A 27,549-nucleotide genomic window follows, 5' to 3' on the forward strand; every position below is an offset into this window, starting at 1 on the left:
AAGCTATGGGGCAGCCTTGTCAAGAGGCACAGGCCAGAAAACGATCGTTATAGAGAGACCAGAAACACGCTTGCCGTCGGGGGCTGCTTAATAAGTTATGACAATGCCTAAAAAATTATATATATAATAATTTAATGATAAACGTAATTCCATCATACATATTAATGTCTAAATAATAGAAAGAGAAACAGAGGGAAAGATACGGGGAGAGGAGGAAGGAAGCGCACCGAAATTAACACAGATTATTTCAGGACAGTGTGACAAGAGGTGATTTTTTTTTTTTTTCTATTTTGAAGCCTGGGCGCCAGGAGGGAATTCGCCTTTGTTTCTGTTAATAAAATAGTTATTAAAAAAAAAAAGTGCAGAATACCACCAAGAGGAAAAGAGAAATAACTGGAATCATGGGTGATCTTCATTTTCTTCCTCATGCTTTTCTGTATTTTTAAGTCCACTCTAAGGGGTTTACTGTTTGAATTAGAATAAGTAACACGTGTTCATATTGTAAAAGAGCAGCCACTGCAGATATAACTCTCTCTTTGTCTCTGGGGAAGCACTGGAATTTCTGCCGCTGGCTGGACCTTTAACTTCTGGCACTGTGAGCACTGGGGTGAGAGTCTTAAGACTAAAAGATTAACACAGGACCTTAGAAAAGTCGTTTATTCTCATTGGGCCTCAGTGAATCTATCTGCAAAATGGGAGCATCTGCTTTGCTTACTGCAAAGAGCCTTTGTGAAGAGCAAGTTCACAACTTAATTCAACTGTAAAGACCCACAGATGCGTAAGAAAACAGACTCCAGATGAAATGTAGACAGTCTCACTGAGTTACACTAAACCACTGGAAATGAAAGCAGCTTCCAAGTCATTTAAAGATTAAGAAGCCATTTGCCTGGGCAGAGAGGAAGTGACAGCCCATGTAATGGTGGCCCTTTCCACCTAAGGAGGATGTCAGAACTGGCCCTGGCCCTGAGTCCAGCCTCAGCTACTCCTCCCCAGAATCCTCCGCCCCACAGAAAATGGTGATAAAATCCCCCCACGCTGGTCCTCTTCTCAGAACCCAGTAGGGGACCTGCTCCCCTGCCCACCAGACACAGGACACAGTCTGTGTTGTCTGGCACATCAGGCCTTTTATTTTTTTTATTACTTTTTTATAGATTTATTTATGTATTTGAGCAAGAGAGCAAGCACAGGGAGGGGTAGAGAGAAACTTTAGCAAACTCCTCGCTGAGCTCAGCTCAGAGCCCAGTGCAGGGCTCGATGCAGGGCTCGACCTCACGATCCTGAGATCATGACCATGAGATCACGACCTGAGCCAAAACCAAGAGTCAGATGCTTAATCGACTATACCGCCAGGGGCCCCACATCAGACCTTTTAAAATCTGGCCCTCATACCTAATGCATCAGCCAACCATTTCAAAATATTCTGCATTTCAAAATATTCTGGATATTTTCAGGACTCTGAGCCTTGCACAATACTGTTTCCTCAGCATCTTCTACTAAGTTTTTAGGATCCAGGTCCAATGTCGCCACTTGCCCTGCTGTACCTGGTAGAGTTATTAGTGGTTTACTGTTTCCCAAACCCCTGACTTAAACCTCTGTAATTAGATGAAAACAGAAAGAAAGATGATTTTCATATACTTGTGTGTTTGTGCGTATGTGTGCATCATATACACATATAAACAATAATTTCCATATTTGTGCCAACAATAACGACCTTGATAACCATAGTGGTGATGGCGTATATGAAAACACCCTACAAATGTCTGTCCTACAAGCAAACCAATGAAGACACATTGCTGGGGTTCGGGGAGTGGAGTAAGGTCAGGAGGGGAGGACTGAAAGGTCTCATCGGAAGGGCCACCAACAGGGACTCACGGGATGGTCTGCGTCCAGTTCCGCTCCATAGCTGAGAATCTGATTGGCAAATCTGTCGAGCTCTTGAATGGTTCTTGGGAACCAGGGCACTGAAACACAGAAAGGGCAAAGTCCTGAGCAGAAGATGGATAGGACATGGCCAAAGGCCTCACCAAGGTCAGAAGCATGGATTAGCCCCAATTAGACAAACCAATGGGGGGACAAATACGGTCCCATAGAACCCCCAACTTAACTATAATACAAAAGTTAACTCCCATTTTCCTTGGAAATTAATTTTTTTAAAAAAATTTCAGCTTCATTGAGGTATACCTGACAAATAAAATTATAAGATATTTAAAGTGCACCTCATTGTGATTTGACATAGGTATACACGATGAAAGCATTTTCCCCATCTAGTTAATTAACACATATTTATCTGTGGACGTTAGTAAAAACATTTAAGTTCTACTCTCTAAGTAAATTTCTATTCTCTTAGCAAATCGACTATAGTCACCATGTCTTACACTAGGTCCTCAGACCTTACTCACCTTACAGCTGAAACATACGCTTTTACCAACCTCACCCTATTTCCCCCAGTCCTCAGGCCCCAGGCCCTGGCAATCACTTATCTACTGTCTGTTTCTGTGAGTTTGGTGCTTTTCTTTTTTTTAAATTTCCATATATAAGGGATACCATGCATTATTTGTCTTTCTCTGCCTAGTTTATTTCACTTAGCACCTTAGAAAGTAATTTTAAAACATCTTCCCAAACATAATCTCTTTCCTGAAGATTTTCTCTGAATTATCTCAAAATTTACCTCCCTCCCACCTACTATAGTGTAGTGGAGTGGTTTTTGATGGTTTTCTTTAGTAGCAAAGTATTACACGTAACCCCGGAATATAAATCAGATAAAACCAGAGCTGTTCTAAGCAAGGATGAGCCCATGAGACCCCATCTTCCTATCACATAGCTCCCTCCCAAAGGCTCCCAGGCATCATCCTGGCAGAATCTTTTGATGCCCAAGCCAATTTGAAAGTTCCATTGATGAAACAGGATGGAGTCAGGCGGTTTAGGATTTGACGGTGCCTTCTAGTACATAAAGAACCTATGGGCTTGTTTCTGGAGCAGTCTCGTTGGGGTGGGGGTTGGGGGTAGATGAGGCCTGAGCTGTGTGGTCTCTGGGGAAGAAGACACAAGGGTAGAATTGTCCCAGGAATGAACAGAGACTAGGACATTTGGGACTGTAAGGTCCACGAGGACAGGAGCCATGAGTGCACCGTATTCCAGGTGCCTGGAGGAGAGGGAGGGCATGGAAGTGGGGGGCGAGAAGCGACGGAGGAAGGAAGGTAGGAAGGAACTCTGGTTATGCTAACTTGTAAGGCATTCACAACAGTAACTACCATCCATGGAGCATCAACTCTGAGCTAGTGGCTGTTTCTGATTTCTGAAGTATCTCCAAAATGAGGACGGCTTCGTGACCCCTATTGTACAGATGAAAAACTGCAGCTCTGAAAGCCCAAATACCTGGTTGAAGACCACACAGGAAGTGAGAAAGCTGGAGTTCAGGAAAAGTCACAGAGCCAAAGGAGACATGGGAGGCTGAGGGGAGCTGTGAAGGGAGGCCAAGGCACCCCATGCTTCCCCTCAAATGAGGTTTAGAGGAGAAGATGCTGAACTTGGAGTCAATAAGGTCTGGCTTGGAATCCCGGCTGCATCTACCTGCCTTTGCTCTCTGTGCCTCAGTCCTAACTGCAAAAATGGGACTAATAGCCACAACAGGAAGAGTAGCAGATGTTTTTTGAGGCCTTACCACGTGCCAGCCACTGTGCTTTCCATTTTGGTGGAATATCTCTTTTAACCTGGGTATTACTGTGAGGAGTAAATGAGAACGCAGGCAAAGGGCGCAGCCCAACGTCTCACCCAGAAGCTTCCCACCTCAGGCAGGTTGTTTGGGATAATGGCCCAGCTCAGGTGAGGCGAGAAAGCACATGCTTGCCATCTAGTGGCCATACTGGGGAAACGCACCTCTTGATCTTGACATTTAGAAGCTGCAGGCAAGAAATCAGCCACGTTCCACCAAAAGGAGATGCTTATTTCAACAGCATTAACAAAGGGCCATTTAGAGCCTTGTTTCCACAGATGTGAGGTGCAAAGCTGTCTGCCCCATATGTGAGTGATAAAAAGTAACCCTGAGTGCTGTTCTCAATATTTCACCCGTGAGGCGGGTACTATTGGTCTCCCCAGATCATGAACAAGGAAGCTGAGGCACAGAGAGGTTAGGGGGCAAACCCAAACACAGGGTTTCCTCTGCTAGGAAGCAGAGAAGTCAGGATTCAAACTGAGACCTGGATGACTCGGTGGTTTCCGTAGTGACCATGAAACCATCCTACCACTCTGGGGAGTTAGAGCACATCGTTAGCTGGGTTCTGGAGCCTGACTGCACAAGTGGCCTTGCCGTCTCCCACCTGGAGGTTCTATGCCCCTAGAAGCCCACTTCTCAGGGTTGGCTCTCTGGTCAGAGTCACAGGAAACCACTTTACAGTAGTATTCTAACTAAGGCTTATCTAGCACTTGCTTGCTGCCAGGCACTGTCCTAGACGCATTACATTTACTGCCCCACCCAATCCACATAGCAACCCCAGGAGCTGGTGTTATTACCATCCCCATTTTACAGATGAGGACGTGGAGGAACAAGGACGACAAGTCTCTTTATAGACCTCCTGGGTCCCAGCTGCTAGACTTTGGAGTCGAAATGACTCAGCACCAAGCTCTGCTCTCCTAGCATGGCACCTGGCTTCCTACTTTGTCTCTGCAACGTTTCTCCAGGCTTTTCTTTCTTCTTGAGTCCACAGCTTTACCTTGTATGGTGGACCTCTGTTGTTGGCACTGAAAAGGGGGTCTCTTCCTTATTCGGGTTTGGAAGGACTTGAGAAAGGACATCTAGTGTAGTCAGCCGGTGCTCAGGATTCCCTCTGAGACCATTCCGGCTTCCCCAGAATGTCATCACCCCATCACCTCCCTTCCAGGGCACCCCTTCTCCACTCACTCGCTCTCTCTTTTGCCTGGAAATCATCCATAATTCCAGCAGTTGCAGTTGCCCCCAGAGACAGGGCAAGTCAGCCTTGTCTTGCTGCCCCCACCTTCTCAGTTGGGGCACCCTTCCCCTTGTCGAAGTAGATGCTACAAATATGTATTCGGTTCCTACGACTGGGGCACTAGACCCTGAGGAAGTCTTCACCTCTGCGGTGCTTACGTCTAGTGGGGGTGGGTGGCAAGAAAGAAACAATAAATACATTTAAATAGATAACAACGCCAGGACGTTCTTGAAGAAGAACGTGGTGTAAGGAGATGGAGAGGGAGGGGGATACGAATTCACACATCATCCTGTGTCCAGACCCCAGAGAGAGGGTCTCTGCACCTGACACTGCCTTGCCTTGGGTCAAAGGGACCTGGGATAGCCAGGGTCCATCCTCAGTCCAGAGCTGGCTCCCTGTTTGTCTCAGGGAGAGTTGGTCTGGCGGTCATCAAGACCCAGCACAGCAGAGCCGGCCACCTTTGGCTGGAATGCTGTCTCTGAACTTACCATCCGTGGCACCCAGAACAAATTATGAAACCTCTTTGTGCCTCAGTCTCCCTAACTGTAAAAATGGGGATAATAATAGCACAATATGATACTACTTGATTGGAACAATATGAGATTAAACAAGTTAATATGTGTGTTCACTGAGAACAGTACTGGCACATAGTAAATACTATTATTGTTCACTGGCAAGCTCCTGGGAATTTTTGTTAACTCTGCTCTTAGCTTAGAGAGCAGAGTAGAAAGTCTTCAGGTGAGACTGGGAAGTCCGCTACTTATTTTGTTGTGTAATTGAGCAGGTATTTTATCTCTCAGAGGCTTAGTGTTTTATCCACAATACGGATTAGAATCACCTTTCCGTATTACTTCATTTTTGCATGAATTAAATACTATAGCAAAGGTGACACATCTTAGCACAGTGAGCAGTCTTCAGGAGGTGCTTTTCTGTATTAACCATGAGGGTGACGAAGAATTTAATGATGGTGATAAAGGGAAGAAAAAGAAGGAAGAGGAAGACAAGGAGGAGGAAGAGGAAGGGAAGGAGGGAGAGGAAGAGGAGAGAAAGGAGACTGGAGTCAGAAGCCCATTCACAGTCAAGCTCTGATACTAACAGGCTTTCTAATCCTGGGCCTCAGTTTCCCCCTTCTATACAACGTGGGGTATTGGATTCACTTGTTGCTGTAATCCCTTTTGGGTTTTGTATTTCGAGCCCTACCAGAATGCTGTGAAGAGCCTCTGGCCAGAGGGGACATGAAAATATACTTTTAGTTCAGTTAGTATGTCATCTTGCTTGCTTCTGGAAATATAGCCCTGAGTTTGTTCGGCGCCCGCAATGCACTGCGCCTCCCATTCCCCTTTCTCCTCTCACCAAAGAAACAAAGTTCTACTCCACAGATGCAAGCCTTTTGCCCCACCTGGACTCAGAGCTGTGCGCGCGGCCGTCTCCCTGCCGAACACCAGAGGGCAGCAGAACCAGCATATTGTCAGCTCTGGGTGTTGTTTTGTTTTTTAGCTCCTCCAAAGGGAGGACTAGTTGGACCAATTAGCTTAGTTCAGACCTCCAGGTGGAAAAGGAAAAAAAATCAAAGAAAGTGAGAAGACTGTAAAACCTCAAAGGATTCAAGTCTTGGCAAAGAGGAGACAAAGGTGGGCGCAGCCCCCCAAGCCCCAAACCCTTGTCACAGAGACTGTGAGGGACGCCCAGGCAGCACTGCAAGGCTGTGGGCGCTCACCCCTGTCCAGGGATGTCTGGTAGTTTCGGAGCCTTGTCACCACCCAGAAAAGGCCCAGAACACAGCCAGGTTGGAGAAGCGGCAAAGCTTGGTGCTAGCCATACAGACTTCGGAGCCAAGCCGCCTGGGTCCACATCTTGCCTCTGCTACTTGGTAACTTTGGGACTTCGGGCAAATTACTTAGCCTCTTTATCCTCCAGGGTCCCATTGGTAAAATGACTATAATAATAGTATATACCTCAGAGCATATGAGCATTAAATGAGCTAATGCATGAATAGTGCTTAGAACCATGTGTGGCACATGGCAAGTGCCTTATAAGAATTTGGTTCCATTATTATCATTATTATCACTGTAGAAGGCCAGTGACAAGGGGCGACAGGCCTGGTACCCTCTTTATCTGGGCAGCAGCCCAGCCCTACCTTTGGATCTATTCACCCGTTTCCCCCTCCCCCCCGCCCCCACAGACCTCCTCTGAGGTGAGAGCATCATGTCCCAGAGGCCACTGGGTGTAAAGCCTGGGTATCATCTGGGGTAAAGGAGGACTCAGGCCAGGCCCCACAACTAAGACGAGTTGACCAGCCATCGCCTTGGAGAGCAGGACAAGGCTTAAGGAAATGTGGCCCAAAAGAGGCAAGTTCTGGCTGTCGGGACTGGGGGAAGCAAGGTCCCGACATGGCTCATTTCTCAACAAGGCCGTGAAGTGAGCAGTGTGAAGACCAAGGCACTACAGGGAAGGAGACTACAGAGGACCCCAGACAACACAGGACCAAACCTTTACCTTCTTGTATGAAGCCTGCACTTTGTTTTACAGTCTATCGTATTTCTTTCTTTCAATACTACACATATATTTATATACACACATCACACACACTCATGTATGCGGGTAGGTGCATGTCTCAGAGTTCAGAGAGGCCGAACCACGGCGTGTCCCTATAGCTACATTTCCGTGTTTGTTTCTACGTACCTGTAAGACCACTAACCTCCTGTGTGAGGCCGGAGCTTGAAGTCCCCAGGGCAGGAGACAGAAGGGAAGACTGGTGTGAAATGGAGGAGAAGAAGGCTGGAACCCCACAAGGACGGACAAATGGCTAGTCTTCAGAGAACAGTAAAAGCCTACAGTTGGTAGACTCCAGTCATTCTTTTTTTCCCTTTTTTTAAAAAAGATTTTATTTATTTACTTGACACAGAGAGAGAGAAAGCACAAGCAGGGGGAGCAGCAGAGGGAGAAGAGCGCCCCCCCCCGCCCTAGAGCTAGGAACCGAATACAGAGCTCGATCCCAGCACCCTGGGATCATGACCTGAGCCGAAGGCAGTCGCTCAACTGACGGAGCCACCCAGGAGCTCCCGGACTCCAGTCATTCTTGTTGCCTCATCCTTGATGGAGCAGGGGCCCTGCTTCGTCTGCAGCTGAAGACCCTCACCTGGCCTGAGAGCTGGCGAGCCCGAGAGGCTCCAGGGAAGGTGGACTGGTTGCAGGCGCAGTTGGAAAGCCTGCACCTTACCCTGTGCAAAAGGTAGGCAATCCTGGGCCTGAAGCCCACATTTCCTCTCTCCCACCCACAAACCCTGTGATTCTGAGCAAGTGGCTTGATCCCTGAGACTCCGGCTTCTCCACTGTGAAATGCGTGAGGCAGCCAATCTCTGGCTTGCTTCCTTGGTTGGGGTGAGAATTTTCATAGCCACAGCGGGTCCATCTGCCATCCTTACACTCGAACCTCACAGAGAAAACCCAGAGACACTTCTCTGGTTGAGTACAGTTACAGAGGTCACTGGTGGCAGGGTCAGAGTTCACACCTGTGAACCTGGGATCTTCCGATTTTCCCAGCCGAAAGTTATAGCTGCCTTTTTTCCTTTGAAGTTAATTTTTTGAGAGCTTAGTTTGCACCAGTTACTGTGCTAAGTGCATTACTTCCATTGTTTTAATTCTCAAAGCAATGCTAGGGGCTTGACATTATTTCTGCTTTTCTGATGAGCAAACCGAGGCTCGAAGAGGGACAGGGACTTGTACAAGAACACTGAGCTCACTGCAGAATGAGGACCCTGAAGAACTGCTCTGCTGGGCGGGCTTCGAAGAAGGTGCGGGGCCGTGGGGGGTTGATTTTAGATTCCTGATCTCCCACCTGGAGACGGAAAGGAGGTGAAGAACTAAAGCAGGACTCTAAAGCACTTGGAGAGAGCCCCTAGGACTGACCCGGGTGCTCCCCATCTCCCATCCCAAGCCATCCCGGATTTGAGGGTAGTAACTTTTGAACACTGAAGTTCTCAGCTGCTCAGAGACACCTTCACATTTCCTTTCTCTTCTTTAGTGGCGATGGTGGGCCTCTCCCCCACCCCAGCACAGGGCTGGGAATAGAGACTGACCCCAGCGACCCAGGCCTTCGTCTTGAAAAGTTAAATCAGATTAGCTCATTAATGACCTTTGCAAATATCTCCGCGGTGGGCTGGCCTCTGTGGGCCCCTCGACCGCCTCACGGGCCGCTGGGCTCAGCGTTAATGAATGACTTGGGCAGGCTGGTGCAACAGAGGCCCTCTGTGAGGCCAGAGGCACTGGAGGGGGGCAGATCATTAATAAATATTGATTTGGCTCCAAGGGAAGCAGCCTGCTGGAGAGCCGGCCCTGGACACCCACGTCGTGGTCTCATTAAATCGGGGTCAACTGCTCAGCCCGGACGCCAAGGGCGGCTGGCTCAGGAGTGCTCCCGAGCAAGAGGCCCCCACAAGCCTGGTGGGAGCCTGCTTCCTGGCCAATGGGTCAGAGAAGGGCTATTAAATTTACAGCAGTTTAAGGTCCAGGCTGAGTCCCATGAACCCGTTCCCTCCACCAGACATCCACCAGCCCCAGGGTCTAGCCAGCGAGGCACCCAGCCTTGCCCCAGATCTGCCTCCAGCCTGTCCCATGGAGGGCAATAAATCTCCTTTCCTGGGCCCAAAATAGAAGGGTGTTCTCACCCCCTCTTTCCAGGCTCCTGGATGTCTCCTCCGAGGCATGGCCTCCAGCCTCACGGGGAAGCACTGGTGCGCTAATCCCTCGAGAAGGTCTTAGCAAGAACGGGTGAACCAGATGCTGGCTGTTGGTGCCAGACTGATTTCTTCCCCCTCCTGGACGGAGCAGAGGAGTGGTGGGCTCGGGGCTCACTTTTATCAGTGACGTGACAGGCAAAGCATTTGATCTCTCCATCCACATGTTAAAATAAGAATGAAAACCAGACGATGAAAGGGCCTTAGCATGAAGTAAAGAGGTGAAAATGTGTTGGAATAAATCAATGATGGATATGTGTGTAATCATGAATAAGTAAAAGAATGACCCGCAGCATCCTGTATTCCAATCACCCTCCTAAACTGGAACTATCCTCCCAATATCCTTTTGAAGATGCCATATAGCTTATAAACATATCTACCGGCAAGTTGGCTGCGTATCCCCAGATACCAAGTTCCGGTTTCTGAAAGCTTACATTGCACTCAGTCTGAGTACCTGCCACGTACAATGGGAGTTATGGCCAATCTACCTTGAGACAAACAGAATACATCCAAAGCCTCTTGCACATTATGTCTGTCTCCCTCCAGGGGTCCCTCCCTGACCTTGCTCCCCCTTCTCCCTTTCATGCCCAAGACTGGCTTCAGTGTACCTCCTAAGTGCTCCTGGTACAAACCACACTTTCCTATCCCTGCAGGTATCATGCCATGTGGGAACCACCTGCTAGATTATAAGACTCATGAGTCTAGGCGCCATGCGTGTCTTTCTCCCTACTGCATCCCTATCCCACAGCTGACACTGAGTGGGCGTTCAGTGAATGTAAGTTGCACAAATGAATGATTAACTGAATTAGGGCATAAATGTGGATGAAAGAAAAGAAGGTGACAAAGCTAACTGTGGTCTTTGAGAAGGAGTAGTAAAAGAAAAAGAAAGAAACCCTCAAGAGTCAGGATTGTAATAAGAGCCACATAATTTATAAAATACTAAGGAAAGAGAGAATTCCAGGGGTAGCATGGTTAAATGCTACAAAAATTCCAAAGACAATGAAAACAAAAAAGAGGATACTGGTTTGGGTCGTGGGTGTTGTCAGGAAGGTAAGGAAGAGGAGAAGAGAGGAGGAAGAAGGAAGCGAGAAGAGAGGGAGGGAGGAAGCAGTAAGGTAACCTGCATGGGAAGCTGGCCTTCTATCTCTTAGACCAGTGCTATTTCGGATATAACACAGCCAAGTGGATACGGGTAGGCATTGAAATCACATGCATAGGAAGTGGTATTTGGAAATGACAGGTCATTCCCAGCACCCCTCACATCATCCCTCTTAGAAACAGAGTCTGCTTACAAATTTATGATTGGCCTTAGCTTGAAGCCCTGTGACCTGGCAAATGGACTGGAGTCTAGAGATCACATTTGCACTGCATCTTCCCCCGTCAGTGAATAGAGCTGCCTCTAACAGACTGCAAGGGAGCAAGCCCCATACCCACAACACCAGCTCCGCTTCCAGCCCTGCTTCCAGCTCCAGGCTCGGTACACACCCCCTGCTTTGGCTTATCCTCTTAGCTGCAGGTCTGCTTGTATCAATGAGGCATTCTGCTGAAACAAAAGTCTCATCCCCAGCTGTCATGACTTAGGACAACATCAACGCACCCAGCAAGCATCCAGGTGGACTGAAAAAGGCTATCAATCCCGTGTATTTTTGCAAACATGCAGATCCTTGGTCTCCTGCAGACCCAGGGCCACAAACAAGCACCTTCAGTCCTGAGAAGTGCCCTTGGGGCAAAGTGAAATGCCCAGGAAGAAGGTTTGGAACTGAGAAGAGAAAAAGGGAAGATGGCAGCACAGAACGGAAGAGCAGAGGAAGGGAGAGAGGAGAGGCGGGCACAGGCCGTGGGAATGGGGAAACCCCAGCCATCTGGAGCCCCCTACAGCCAGAAGCAGCTTCTCTCTAAGGGTCCTCACCTCCTTGGAAACCATGATCCCTTTGAAAATCACTCTTTAAACATGCAGGCACACACATAGGTACCAACTTGCCTACAATCCCATAGGGTTTCCAGACTCTTCCAAGGAATTCTAGCCTTCCTCCCCCCACAATTGATCTGAAACCTCAGCCTATCTGGGCCCAGTATCAGGACAGCACTACTGAAGCAGCAAGGGGGCCGGAAGACAGGGCTGGGAGTGGGGAGGGGTGTGTAAGGGGGAGGGAATGAGCGTCATGACACTACACAGGTCTTCTCACAATAACTCTTCCCCTTAAATCACTGCTTCAGGAATCGATCCAAATAAAAAAGACAAAATTGTAAGTGCCCCCAGGCCAAACAGATAGACACATAGACAGACAGATAGACAGATACAGAAATAAGTAATTACATAAATAGCCCTCCCCTCCCCACAGAAAATACAGTCGTACTGGCAGTGTGGACTCCCTCTGCGTCCACCACAGGACTCTTATAATTACCACAGCTTGAACAAAATCCACCAGATGTCCATCTGCTCTTGGAAAATAACTCCAATCGGATAAATTTCTCAAAAGGTGATAATCCCGTACCACCATCTAGCCAAGACATTCTGTCCGTCTGCTCCTCCTGGCTGCAGTCTGCCTCCATGTAGGAATTTTCCATCCCCCTCTAAACGTAATGTCATGCAGAAGACTCAAAGGGAAAGGTAAAAGGATTAGTAGATGGATCGATGGAAGATATTAACGCTCTTTCATGTTGGGTTGAAGGAGGATTTGAGGTCATCAGGAGAGAGGGTAGCAAGAGAATAGACCTCAAGTATTCAAAAGACTCTCTGGATTAAAATCCTATTAAAGTCACATCAGCTTCTCCAGGAGGCATTTTAGAAGGTTGGGATTTCTTTAACATATCACCATAATTAACCTTCCCTTAAGCTGTTTTGGGTGGGGAACTTTAGCAATTAAGAAACTGAAAACTTTCATTTTCTATCACCCACATGGCCTTTTGAATGGTTTAAAAATAAGAGTGGAAAGTGGTTTAGCCTAATTGATTCGAGGGGTTCAGATCTCCCACTTCAACCTGCTGTCAGACTCGCTCCTGAGATCTGAGCCCCTCAGAAGAAAGGGCATTTTTGTCGAGTGAAAGAATCAAAGGTTCAGATCTACCATGATGCTTTTCTTCCTCTAATCATTCTCCCACTGTGTTCCGTGGAAAGAACAACTCTGCAAAGGCACAGTTGTTTTCCCTAGAAAGATCTGTCTCTGGGCCCAGACTCCAGTTCACAAAACGAAGAAACCCAAAGAGCCGCCCCTTTCTGCGGAGGCTGGGCTGTGCTTTTGAACACTGTTAGCATCCTGAGCAACCGTTCGGTTCCATGGGCACTGGGGTCAGGAAACAGCGTTGTCTTCACTAGGTCAAACGTCAACCCAGTTTCAAATGTCAACACCCTGCCAGATTCCATCACCTCGCCCTCATCACGACACCTGTCCCTCGACTCTAGTCACCTGGGTGTCTTGTCACCCTTGTAGACCTGTGAGCGCCTTCAGAATGTGTAGTGTTGAGCCCTTCCCCCACCTCCGCCCCAGCTCCTATCACGATGCCCGGTGCAGAGTGGTGCTTGACACAGCCTTACACACAACCGCACAGAATTCATTCTGTGCCTTAAGGCAAGTCATGGCCTCTGTTTTTTACAATGAAAAATTAAGGAGTCTGTTAGGCTGCACGACCTCTGAGGTCATTTGCCGGTTCTCAGAATCTCTGAAAAATTTGTTGTGTACAGGCTGGCTTTTCATGGCTCCTGTGCTGGGGTCATGATTTATAATAACAATGATGGTAACGGTAAGAATAGAGAACATCTATTAAGCCCTTCAACATCATCTGCACGGTTCTCAATGCTCCACTGGTATTGTTTCATTAATCCTACGAGGCAGACTCTTGTTACTCTCATTTGATACAGTAGGAGATTGTGAAGGTCAGTCATTTGCCCAGAGTCACACCAAGTGTAGTGCGCCCTGGTTCCGGAGTCTGGACTCCTAACTATTCTTGCAAGTTTCCATTAAGAACCTTCTTTCTGAGCCTTCAGTTCAGGCTGCCAGCCCTTCAGTCGATCTACATACATCTTCCCTGGCTCCCCAAGGAGCTGCCTGCCTGCTTGTCAATTGCTTTGATTTCCTACCCCAGGACCCCAGCTGGTCCAGCCTCCACCTGCTCCAAGCAGAGGCAGAGTTTGCCCCAGGATCCGGCAGGCCTTTTGTCCTGAGGGCCTGCAGCTCCTGTCAGGAGCAGGTGGCCGGAAAAGCAAGAGAAGGCGTTCATCAGCAAAGCAGCTCGGGAGGTGGAAGGGAAGGAAGGCAAATAGGGTTGATCTGAAGAGGAATTCCAAGTGCCTGCCCCTCAGTGACTTAAGCCCATGGGCTTGGCTTTCTACGCTCTGCGGGTGCAGAATCCAGGAATAAACTTCCTTGTCTGGTAAGAGCTACAAGAGGACGAGGGCAGGAAAAGAAGAGAGATCTCCTAGGAAGGCCTTGCAGGTATCTTTTAGAAAATGTTTCAATGGCCTGTGCAAAGAGGTCGGTCTTCTCTCATTTTAAGGCATCTCTGCTAATTAAAATGTTATTTTCAGCTACAGAGCTTGAAACCCTCTTGACCCAATGTCTTCACTGTTCTGGCAAAAATAAAAAAAATAATAAAGACAACCTTTTGATTTTACAGTAGAAAAAAGTGTTTTGATTTAGGGAAAAAAAAAAAAAGCAGTTCAACTCAGCAATCACACTCTTAAGTATTTACCCAAATGAGTTAAAAACTCATGTCCACACAAAAACCTGTGCATGAATGTTCATAATAGCTTTATTCATGATTGCTGAAATTTAGGATATATAAAATTGCAGCAAGAAAAAGAAAATGACTAATATAAGAAATAGCTATCTCGAGGAAGTGAAAAAAGCACATTTATGAAATGTCTAAAATGTGCTAGGCACTCCTCTAGGTTCCCAGCATATCCCCTCCAGCTTAGTCCCCCACAGTGGTCTACCAGGATAGACACTATTTTTGCCAGTATTTTTTGAAGAGAATTCAAGTTGCTTTTGTTGCAAAATCCCTCTGTTTCTTACCTGTGTCTTTTGTCTTATCCCGGGAAAGCTCATGGACAGTGGCACCGATCTCATACCTCAAGATCTTGATGATGTTTGCCAGGACAGGCATGCTACGTTTATCCAGATAGGTAAAAAATTCATACTCGTCTTTCTTTAAGCGTGAAGGTCTGGATTCAATATGGGTCAGGTTTATATCATTCTCCTAGAAGAGAGAAGTGGGAATGTGAAGGAGACAGTCACTGGAATTAACACAGACAAAACACACAAAACTAGAGGGGCGCCTGGGTGGCTCAGTCGGTTAAGCATCCAACTCTTCATCTCAGCTCATGTCTTGATCTCAGGATCATGAGTTCAAGCCCCACACTGGGCATGGAGTGTGGAGCCTACTTTACAACACACACACACACACACACACACACACACAACCAGAGCAAAACATGCAACACAATAAAATGCAGAAAGAGGAGGAACAGGACTTTTTTTAATATGTAAGAGCAGAAGAAACTCCTTAATGTAACAAAAGTTATTGACTTGTCTGTGCAAAATCAAGTAACAAAAGGTGAAGGAAATAGTGCAAATGCTACAGAATTTTATCACATGGAAATCCACTAAAGACCTAGAGTTACAAACCTAAGATTTTGGCTTGGTTCAAATGTCTAGGGCAGCAGTTGGCAAAAATGTTTACATAGGGAAACCTCCGTTCTCAACTGAAATCCCCTGGAATCCCAATAATAATATCTCAGTAAATTAATGATACAGAAACAACCTTGTCCCCTTAAATAGGGTCCCTGGGAATCGGGCTTATTGGGTTCAAATCAAAGTTTTCATATGGGTTGTAAGATTAGGCAAATGACAAACACAAAAGATAACTGATCTATGTATTCTCCTGGGGGAAAGTAAGGACAAACTGTAGTACTAAATAGGGCGAACACATGAGGTCTCATTGAGAAGGGAAGGTTCGTGTATATGTGAGTTTTATTAAATGCCAAAAAATTAATAATCACTATAGCTACTCAACTCCCGTCCGTGTCTTTGGCTGGTGATGTTTTAGCTATCATCAGTTTTGTCATGAAAAGAAAAAGTCATTTGTGTAAATTGATCCTCAAATTTGAATGCATGGTAGTCATCTGTTTCTTATTCAGAAAGTCTGATTTTATTGACAGAACTGTTCTTTGTGAAGAAAACCAAGGAATACATTCTATACTTTCTTAGAACAAAGAAATAAATAAGGGTTATCCCAAACATTTAAATGAACAAAATGTACCCTGAAAAAAATCTAACTTGACTGATTCTATAATTCCAAAAAATTAAATTCATCAATGTTGTAGTTTAGAAAGTATATCTTTTTTTGGGGGGGGGAGGCAGAGGGAAAGGGAGAGAGAGAATCCCAAGCAGGCTCCACACTCAGCATGGAGCCTGATGTGGGACTCAATCTCACAACCCTGAGATCATGGCCCGATCAAGAGTAGGACGCTTAACCAACTGAGCCACCCAGGTGCCCCAGGACGTATATCTTTCTCTTTGATTGTTGAAGAGAAAACATGGATAATTACAATGATGACACTTTTTGTTTTGATTATCACTTCGCAGTTTAGAATTAGGTTCTGGGACCTTCCCAACAAGCCTTTGAGTAGGTTAAGGGAGTTGTGAAATATAAAATCAGAGATGATGATGCTTTGCCAAAAGTGGCCTGACAGTCATCGGTGTTCTGACCACACTATCTTTCCTGCGATACCATGCGAATTCTGCAAACATCAACTTTTATTATTATTACGACTGGTGTGCAAAGCATAAAAAATGAAAACCTCTGGGCCTGGCAAGCACAATAATAAGTGACTCCACACAGGTACTCTTCCTGCGTTTTCTTCCTCCTAATCCCCGAGGGCACATGGTAGAGCCATTGCTTATGGGCACCGGCTCCAGAGAAGTCAGGCTTGGCAGTGACGGCCAGGGAGCCCAATGTGAGGGTCCCGGCTAGAGAGAGAGAGTGTGTGTATGGAGGAGGGAAGACCAGAGACATAGTGGTTGCTCTGAAGCTTTCCAGACAAACAGAGTTAACTTCCTACAAAGCAAAGAGCAATGTCATCCTTCTTGGCTCAGGAACAAAGAGAAGCTCCACCTACTATTTACCTAAGTTGAAAGTTTAAAGGAAGAGATAACCAGTTCCTGCTTTGTGTAGAACAGAAGATACAGCAAAGCCAAGAACCAAGAGTGGACACACGTCAGGCATGCTTATTGGCAACAGTGGGGCAGGTGATGGAAGGGGTGGCAAAGGTGGAAGGTGGAGAAAGGGCTGGAAGACAGACTATAGGCTGTTGTGCTCAACACCCACACTCCATCCTTCACAAAAGCACTTCCAGAGAGAAGGCTCTCACTTCAGGAATAGCCATAAAACAACATATGCCCCATGACTCAGTTTTTCTAAGTCTGGAGATCTAACTTATAGGGGGAAAAAATTCACAAAAATTCATACACTAATTAAACTCCCACAACAGGGGAATGATTAGGAAAATGGTAGTGGAATCACTCAGTGGAGATTATGCCACCATTGAAAAGAAAGTAACATTCACAAATCAATCAACATGATACAAAATGTTGGTTACCAGAGGGGGTAGGATTTGGGGGGCAGGAAAAATAAGTGAAGGGGATTAACAGGTGGAAGGTTCCAGTTACAAAAAAATAAGTCATGGGCATGTAATGTACAGCATAGGGAATTAGTGAATACTATTGTAATAACTTTGTGTGGTGACAGATGGTAACTAGACTTATGCTGGGAATCATTTTGTAATGTATAAAAATATCAAATCACTATGATGTACATTTGAAACTGATAGGATAGCGTACGTCAATTATACTTCAATTTAAAAAAACTCCCTCTGGCCCTCAACCCTCCCCCCACCCACTCATGCTCTCTCTCGCTTACTGTCTCTCTTTCTCTCAAATAAATAAATAAAAACTTTTTTTAAAAGATTTTATTTATTTATTTGTCAGAAAGAGAGAGAGAGAGCACAAGCAGGGGGAGCGGCAGGCAGAGGGAGAAGCTGAGCAGGGAGCCCCATGTGGGACTCGATCCCAGGACCTGAGCTGAAGGCAGACGCTTAACTGACTGGCACCCAGGTGTCCCAATAAATAAAATCTTTAAAAAAAACAAACAAAAAAACAAATAACAACAACGTGCATAAGCCAGTGTCAGTAATCACTCTAAAATATGTTAACAGGACATAGGAGTAGTCTATACACGATGGGCCTACAGATGACTTCGTTTCCTTCTATTTTTTTTATCATAGTTCAACTTTTCTAAAAACAACACATATTACTTCTTCAATGAAAAATTAACTTTATTTCTTAAATGGTTACAATGACAAGCACTTGGGGAAATACTTATGATCCATAGAAGGATGTGATAATTAAAACATGTTTTAAAAAATTATGCCCAGGCCAAAGGAAAAAAAAAGAAAAAGACTAGAATAAAATGCATCAAAATGAATTATGATGAGACTATGTACAACTTCTATTTATTTGCCAAAAGTCTTACAATATTATGCATATAATGAAAAGTACACTATATCTTTTAAGTGTGGGTGAAGTTTTTTGGCTAAGAACACCCCACCAAACTCTCCAAGCTATTTCTTTCCCATTTGAATCAATTTGTCAATAATTAACTCTCAAGTTCGGTGCGCAATTTCCTTATTGGGAGTTTCTCCAGCTTATCAGTGTGGATCCTTAGATACCAATAATTTTGGTTGCTAAGAGAGACTTCAGGAACGAACCTCCAAACCTGATTATAATCATAGTTACCTTTTAGTAAATGAATTTTTATTTTTAAGCAAGGGTTCTCTGTAGGTTTACAAATTGACCCACATACACTCACCACATCTTTGGGTGAGGGACAAAGAAAGAATTCTTTTTGTTACTCCACACGGACATCTGGGTGGAGGCAAGAAAGGTTTAGAGCTAAACATTTCGAAGACAATTTCATGATTTGTCCAATAGTGAATCTATGCATAAAAGATAACAGTGTAACACCTTATTTAATGGGGACTGTGAGTGGAGAGTGTGGGGACTCAGAAAAATAAACTGAAATGAATAGCCTCTTTTAATAAGGATTGGCCAGAAATCCCTTCCCGTTCCCATCCTTGAGGAAAATCTTTCTAAAGGGGTCTTTGTCACTAGTGAATAAAACTACAGATACATAGCATTCACAATGGTGAAAAACAGGTTTGCCTTTCTGAATCTTTTCAAACTTAGGGTCCATTCTTTCTTCTTCCATCTCATTCCTCAAGAGAAGGAGAATGGTATAGTGGAGAAAGGGTGGGCTTTGGAAACTCATCTGAGTTCAACTTCTGGTCTGCTGCCCACCATCTCTGTATACATTAGTTGAATTTTTATTTGTTTATGTTTAAAATAAAGACAATAGTATTACTTGGTAGCTCAGTAAGAAAAACGGAAAAAGCACTTCACACCATTTTGGCCTCATTGATGGATACCCAGTAAGGACTTATTATACTTTGGCGCTCTCAACTTGACATAGATATACATTTCCCTAGGAGGCAAAATGCCTTATGTTTTATGAGTTATTTTACCCTTTATTATTTGATTTACCCTAAGTTATTCTCAGCTTCTTTCCTGAAAGCATGCTTCAAAAAGGAGAAGGAAAATCTAAAGATATTTTCAGACGGGACAAGCCTGGAAAAGGAGAGCCTTTTGGACCACTCCATGCTAAACTTAAATGAAGTTATGTTCTGGCCTATTCCAGAGGTATCTGGGGGCAAATCAAAGACATTCACAGAGCATGTCCCAAATCACTGGTCTCAAGTAAACAGGAGCTTTCAACAACTGATTCGATCAAGCTCCTTCCATGTGCCAAACACTGTCCCAGGTGCTGGGACACAACAGAGAACAGAGTGGGGAAAATCCCTGCTCTTCTGGAGCTCACATTCTGGAAGCAGGAAACAGTAACTATGAAAAATAAGAAGAATATACAGTCTTTAGATGGAATGGAGAAAAATAAAGCAGGAAAGAGGAATTGGATATTCCGGGGGTGCCATGAAGGTGCTATTTTATATGGTGTGGTCAAGAAAGGCTCAAAAAATAAATAGGTGACATTTAAGCATAGACCTGAAGTCAATGAGAGAGCAAGCAGTGAGGGAATAGCAAGTGCAGGGGTCCTGGGGTAAGACAGTACGCAAGATGACTGCAGAACACCAAGCAGGCCAGAGTGTCTTCAGTAGAATGAGCAAGAGGGAGGGCATCAGGACAGGAGGCAGAGTAGTAACTGACCATGAACCATCAGCCGTTATCTGAACTTTGGTTTTCACTCAGAGTGAAAATAAATAAGAAGCTATAGAAGGTAATGAGGCAGAGATGATACATTTTTGGACTCATGTTTTAAAAGGAGCATTCCAGCAGCTGTTTCAAGAATAGACTATAGTGGGCCAAGGGCAGAAGAAGTCTGGAGATCCCTATAATATTTGGGGTAAGAAATGACAGTTACAAGGATTCGAGAAGAGGTCTCATGGAGACACAAACAGGGGTTCTTATCTATGTTACTGATCTCCTCTTGGGAGAGGGCCAGGAAGGACTCTTATTGAGAAAAAATGTGGAAACTAAGCCCACTGGGCTGAACAGGAAACGAAAAACATTCAGGAAAATATGGGCAGCACAATTAAATTCTAGAATGGGTTCCAGATCATTCCCCACCCTGCTCTGGAGGAGAGTTCTTTGTCAGGTTCAAGCTGGACTGTCAGCAGGATTCACATACCCTGGAGACCATCTTTTGAGACACACTCTTGCTTCCTCTGGAAGAATCTCTATTGTAATCTCTGGGTCTTTGCTTCCCTCCGTCTTCTCCCTCTTTGTTAGAGTATTTCTTCTCCACCCTCCCTTGCACTGGGTTGGGGTTGCATGCAACTCAGAGGAGACCCATTTCTGGGGAGAACTGGGGTAGCAGCTTAATCCAGGCTCTTTTTTGAAGCTTTAGAGAAAAGAGCCTTTTTGTCCCTGTGTTCCTCTTTGTACATCTTTTCTTGCCAGCAGGGTCATAAGATGAAAAACGCCCTGTTTCAGTCCAGAGCTACCGAAGAACAATCACAACTCATGTGCCATTTATGGGGTCATGGCACTCTTTAAGTTTTCACCATGTGAAATCGAACTTCATCATAAAAGTTCGAAAAGTAAGCACTGTGTTGCTATTTCTCATATGCATCCAGCTCTAAACGGTTTAGCAGCTAAAAACTGTGCCAGTTTTCAATCTGAGTTCTTCCAGTCAACACACAGTCACCTGGCCTCACAGAAAGTTTAATGCAGCACCATCCGTATGGGTAAACGATGAAAGCAACCTACATGTCCCCCAGTAGGGGAGGAGCGAGTACAGCCTCACCATGAATGTACAGAGGGGAGAATGAATGACCTGCAACACTATGAACAGCTCTCCAAAGCAACGTTCACCACTCTGTCACCAAGAAAGAACACTGCAGAAGGACACTTTGCAATAGGGTTCCAATTTTACGAAGAGTCAAAGCTTGCAAAACTAGGCCATACAAACCAATGGGTAGCTGAATATAGCAAAGGCTAACATGACAGGTGGGAGTAAAATCGAATTCAGATTAACAGCTACATCTGAGGAGGAAGCCCACGGGGAAGGGTCTCCAGGGACTTGGGTCACTCATGCAATGTTTCATTTCTTAAGCAGGGAGTGAGTTGCATGGGTGTTCTTTGTATCATAATCTATATTGGCGACCTTAAAGAAAACTTTAAAAGTCATCTGGGTTGTAAGAACTTTTTTTTCCTCCAGTGGAGCTCAAAGCTCTTCTTATTTTGATTAAAGAAGCAATGTTCCCATAAACACTTGTACTGCTCGCGACTGCTCCGGACCTACGGCCAGAGGGGTAAAGGCAACCCTCGTGATTCATTCTAGACCCCGTCCCGCTCTCTAGGCCCAGGGGTCACAGGTGGGACCTTACAGTCCAAACTTTGGATAGTAAACATGGCATATCTTCCTAGACTGCCCCACCCCCTGCCACCCAGCCTCTGTCTCCAGGAATGCTGAGGTTGGCAGATGGAAAGGCTGTGAGGATTCTGTGACCTGAGCCCTTGTTTATTTTCTCCTTTCAAGTTATGCGTTTCTTTGTTCTGGAATTAAGTTCCCCCTTCTTCTCTCCTGCCCCCCCACTCGGGTTTCAGCTTAAACATTACACCTGCAACAAACCTTCCCTGGCCAAGTCTGCCTCATGGGACCCCAAGCTTCTCTCATTTCTGTAGGGCAGAGAATGACTGACTCACCCCAGTCTCCTCAGCACCTTTATAGGGTCTGATAACAGTAGATACTCAAACAGTATTCATTGAATGCACAAATGAGAGAGGATGAGCTCACCAAATATCCAGTGGGGAAAAGGCATGGGTCATCCAGGCACAGGCAGAGCACAGGAAGTGAATACGACAAATACTGACTAGGCCTTTTCCATTTGTTACCAAAAACCCTGTCCACTGTGAACATGGAGGGTGAATTCTGAAGCGGTTTTGGTTCTAAGTGTCTAGCCTTAGGCAGCTGCTTAGGCAGAACCTCTGTGTTCCCGTCAATTAAAGGATGCTAATTGAGCATACCCAGGAACTTCAGCGCTCTGTATGTCCATACGTTTGCTTGTTCCCTTCCCTAGAGAATCTACAGTAAGGTGATTAGTGGAATGCTAGCAGAGGGAGAGAGACCTCTTCTTTGCAACCTCCCCAGGGAGCCGGCATCTAATTTTACAGCCATTACTAAGCCACATGCAGCAAAGATTCTTGGGAGACTATTTTTCTAAGAAGGCGCAGGACGTGAGCTAGTAGAGGCTGAAAATATAGACAGCTACAAACAATGTTTAAATAAAAGCATGCAGAATTGAACATTAGAACAACCGAGGACAGTGGAATGTCGGCAGACCAGCAGGTAGAGGTCTGGGTGTATTCCTAATTGTTTGACCTCAAGCCGCTAAAACGCCTGCTCCACCGTCTCACCACTTAGCCAACACAGGCAAACACAGTACTTCTGCATTTCTCCCGTAAGTGCCAAACTGATTGTGCTACATTTTGATGTAGTTACTAGCTGAGGCTGACAAGGCGACAAGTCCATCAGCAGGCAACATCGTCCCTTAATGGGATGGTGACTTGGGTGCTAATCATCTCAGGAAAAGATGGGCTCTCAGGCAGGGAATGAAGCCTGACCTGGGAGAGATCTGCCCTCACTCTGTACACCTCACTTTTTGTTTGGGGAGCTAGGATGTCTGTATGTGCTCCTGGTGGCTAGGGGCTAAGAAAGCTGTCACCATATGGAGTCAGGCCAGGGGGGCCAGGTGGTCTAGGTTCCCACAACTGTAGTGTTTGGGTTATGACTCTGAGCATGTATTAAGCTTTAGTTGAATGTCCCTGTTGCTTCTCTGCTATGCCGCAAGCCGTCAAAGGATGGTGTTGCTCGTTAAACATAGATATGACTGCAGTGAGGGATTCCTAGGGTACAGGTGATTCTCCATATGGAGTGTTCTCCCCCTATTGCCAATCTTGGGAGAGCTGGATAGATTTGTACCCTTTGTCTCTATTCAGGAAAGTTAAGTTTATTTATACCGTCATTTTGGTTTTGATTCTGCCCGGCCTTTTGCTGACTGTTTCATAGTAGTAATACCTGAAATCAATGCCTTCTAGCACCCTTCTACAGTAGAGATATTGCCTTTAAGTGATTTGAAATATGCTCCTTGTAATTTCTACACCTTGCCCTTTTACCTCTGAAGTAATGGAAATTAAGTAGTATTTTTCTCCCATAATAGCTCTTCAAATATTTCCTTGCTCCATCTTCCCTCTTCAAGACAAACAATCCTAATCCTTTAACTCTTTTTCATATTGCCAGGAATTTAAAAGTCCTTGAAATTCTATGACCCTCTAAAACTGTGGTGCATAAAAATGAGAATAAATATTTGTTTTTTAAAAGATTTTGTTTATTTATTTATTTGACAGAGGGAGAGAGAGAGAGCACAAGTAGGGGGGAGTGGCAGGCAGAGAGAGCGGGAGAAGCAGGCTCCACACGGAGCAGGGAGCCCGATGCGGGGCTGATCCCAGGACCCTGAGCTCATGACCTGAGCTGAAGGCAGACGCTTAACTGACTGAGTCACCCAAGACTAAACATTTATTCAACTCTTACCATGTGCCAGATACTCTTACAAATATTTTACATGTGTTAATTCATTTGATTTTCACAGCAGCCCTACAATATAGGTTTATTATTACCTTTATTTTAAAATAAGAAAACTAAGCCACTAAGAGCTTATATAACTTCTGCAAGCCCATCCAGCTCGTACGGAGTGCAATGGAGTGTTGAACTCAAACAGTTTGGTTCTAGACAGTATACTCTTAACCCCATGCTGTCCTACTTGTTGGGACCCCAAACCTAGTTTATAATGGATGGTCTGGAGCTCATAACTCTAAAATGCATAACTCTAAAACAGCAAAATGTTAATAGGCCTTCCTTGAACAAGACCCCCCGGCCAAACACATTTTGGAAATGCCAAGTAACATAACATTGGATAAATATCCTCTCTGTAGGGCTTCCTGGGGCCTGTAATACACATGTATATGCGTACAACGGCTTTCCAAAATCCAGATGTAGAATTTTTCAGACATATTCACCCTTTGATCATTCTTTTAATAAAATACTTACTAACGTATAGAATTCAACAGAATATTGTTTAGGAAACACTGCATAAAGTATAGTTTAGATTCTTTCATTGGTTTTTGCCTTATATTACCTTTGTCTTCATTTTATATGGTCCAGAAGTTTAGTGTCAACCACAAAATTTATGGGTTTTTTCTCCATTTCCGTCTAATGCTCACTCTTGTACCTCATTTACACAGATATCATGAGAGATACAAATACACAGACACGCGATGGCCACCACAATCTCTCTGCTCTACTAAGCTACTCTATTTTTCTCCAACGGCCCTGCCCTGACTCTCGGTCATTGCCATTTGCCTGTGAATGCTCACAAACTATATTCAGTAATTCATTCTGGACTTTTTTTTACCTTCTTTTGGAAAGAAAAATTAAAACTCAAGGCTTTGGATTTTCTCTAGTCTTCACACATCCTCATCATCTTTATAATTTTTCCAGGATTTCTGATAGGGCTCATAGAGCACATGTGGAAGGCATCAAGGAAAAGACATCGTATGAGCACCTTTCGTAGGCTCAGAGGCATATCACACATTTTATGTAGCATGTAAACCCTCACGGCTCCCTGGAGGTAGGGATCATTAGCCCCACTTTATAGATGAATACACACAGGCATATGTGTCAAATGATCTGCCCAAGTCCATGAGATCCGGGATTCAAACCCCACAGTACAAAGTCTACGCTCCTAATACTCCGTATATCACAACATGGAGCTACTATGATATTTGGAACCAAAGATACACACTCTTGATAAGTGATCCTTTGAATCCTCATAAAATCTTAACCCCGGAAAGCTCCCTAGTGCAGCCCCCTGGTAGTATCAGAGGGGTGATGGGATAAAGTGGCTTCCCCAAGGACATAGATCCTGAAATTTAGAGAAAGCACTAAAGCCCAGCCGTGTTTCTCTTGCTTTTCAATTCTTTGTTCTGGCATTCCCAGTTCAAAGCCATTCTCTTGAAAAGAATATATGCAAAATAATGGTTATATTGTTTTGCTTTCTCATAAACAATTGATTTTTCTCTGATAAAAATGATAAGCCTGGGGGTTTAGGACCACAGACCCTAGGTCAATTTCTGAGGTTCTACCACATTGAATGCTTACCTTAAATTAACCATGGAGCTCCCTGACCTTCAGCTTCCTCATCTCTAAAATGGGTATGATATCACCTATCATCACTAAGTAACAAATGATTTAATTTATAGAAAACATTAAAATATTCTGAATATTAAATATTATTTATTTCATGGAATGTAGTGGGTATAGTCCCTGCTGACAGCGAGAACTCCTTCCCTGGCAATAGCTTAGAGCAGTGAAACTCCTTCCTGATTGAGTAGCTAGTGAAATTTAAGAAAAATTCAAGAACAAACAAACAAAAATCTAAAACCCATAAAGGAAGTGACTGAAAATATAAATTACACTAGAATTTAAAAGCTCAGTATGACAAATGATACCATAAACCCAAGCAAAATAAAGAGACAGGAAGGAAATATTTGTCATCCACACAATGGTATTCAGATTACAAAAAATGTCAAGAAATCAGTAAGAACAAGATAAAATTGAAGCTGAAAAAAATTTAAATCTGAATGGACAAGTCCCAATTTACAAAAGAATAAAATCTAAGCTCATGTAATATGAAAAGACACCCTATCATCTCCCTCATAATCAGGGAAATGAAAATTAAAACAATAAATTGCCATATTGTACCCATTCTATTGTCCAAGATTAAAAAGCAATAACCAAATAACCTTAAAAATATAGAGAAATCAGCATTCCCACAGTAAACTAATGGTAGCATAAATTGTTACAGGACATTTGGAGGACAACTTAGTTTCTTTTAAAACTAAAAATGTTGGGACACCTGGGTGGCTCAGTTGGTTAGGCATCTGACTCTTGATTTCAACTCAGGTCATGATCTCGGGGTCATGGGATCGACCCCATGTCAGGCTCCACACTGAGCATGGAACCTGCTTGGGATTCTCTCTCTCCCTCTGCCCCCCCACCCCCCCACTCTCTCTCTCTCTCTCAAATAAAATAAAATTAAATTAAATTAAAAATGTCCACACCCTAGGACCAGCAATTGAAATTCTAGGTATCTATCCTAGAGAAATATTTGCACATTGCATACCAAAAAAAAAAAAAAAGAAGAAGAAGAAGAAGATGGAGAAAGATCAACGTACTGCAGAATTGTCCATGACTTCAGAAAATAGGAAACACCGTGGATGCTCAAAATAAAGGGATGGATAAATAAAATATGGTACATGCATATTAAGAACTACTCTTCAGAAGTTATTAACTTGATCTGTGTGTATCTATATCTATCTATCTATTTATACACATATATATCTCCAAGCACTGCATTCAGAAAAAAAAAATACACAGCAATTCCTCCTGAACACTTTATGTGTAACTACTCTGAGGGTTTTACCTGCATTAAGTCATTTAATCCTCAGAACTACCCTCTGAAACAGATGCTATTATTATTATGAGGAACTGAAGCAGAGAAGTCAAGCGATTTTTCCAAAGCCACAGCTTTATCTCCAGAGTCCATGCTTTTGACGGCTCTACTGAACTGACCCAAAGAGACTGCAGTACAGCATGCGCAGCCCAGTCCTTGTCAATATCAAAATCATTTTTTAAAGGACTGACATATAGAAAGAAATACACTAAACTCACAATCATACTGCCTTGGCCGGGAAGTTTGCAGCATGACAGGACTGAGGGGAGATCAGAAAGGACTACAGCAACATCGCTGATGCTGTATTTTTTTTTTAAGAAACAGAATGTTAATTTGTAATTTTCGAAACCATAATCATACATGAAAAAAATGAAAGTGAACTTGTCAAAACGTTAACAGTGGCTGATGTGGATGAGGGAATATGGATAGTTATTTTTCTTGCACTTTGATACATGTTTCACTTTGAAAGAAAGAAGGAATACCTGGTGACAGATCCCTTTCCCTCAAAGAATAGGAGGATGGAGCCATGATTTTGCATTTTAAAAAAACTCCGGAAGTATTGGGATGTGCAGAGACAAGTGTATTTGGCCGAGGTGTGGGGTGCCAGAGAGAGCTCATGGCTTGGAAATCCAGGATCCCATCATCAGCATACATTAGCTGTGTGACTTGAACAAATGACTCGGCCTCTCAGAACCGCACTTCCTTCATGCCCAATAGTAATGCCTCC

At 44.4% G+C, this 27,549-nt stretch overlaps 1 protein-coding gene across 1 annotated transcript in view; it reads right to left on the reverse strand.

Annotated features, from left to right (window-relative positions):
* Positions 1-27,549, reverse strand: part of PAH (phenylalanine hydroxylase) — a 67,238-nt gene that overhangs the window by 31,082 nt on the left and 8,607 nt on the right. Inside the window, exons 3-4 of the mRNA XM_002915455.4 lie at positions 14,695-14,878; positions 1,873-1,961 (exon numbers count right to left, since the gene is read on the reverse strand). Coding sequence (XP_002915501.1) covers positions 1,873-1,961; positions 14,695-14,878 — 273 coding nt within the window. The remainder of the gene's footprint in view (positions 1-1,872; positions 1,962-14,694; positions 14,879-27,549) is intronic.

The sequence above is a fragment of the Ailuropoda melanoleuca genome, chromosome 15, assembly GCF_002007445.2.
Source record: "Ailuropoda melanoleuca isolate Jingjing chromosome 15, ASM200744v2, whole genome shotgun sequence".
NCBI lineage: Eukaryota > Metazoa > Chordata > Mammalia > Carnivora > Ursidae > Ailuropoda > Ailuropoda melanoleuca.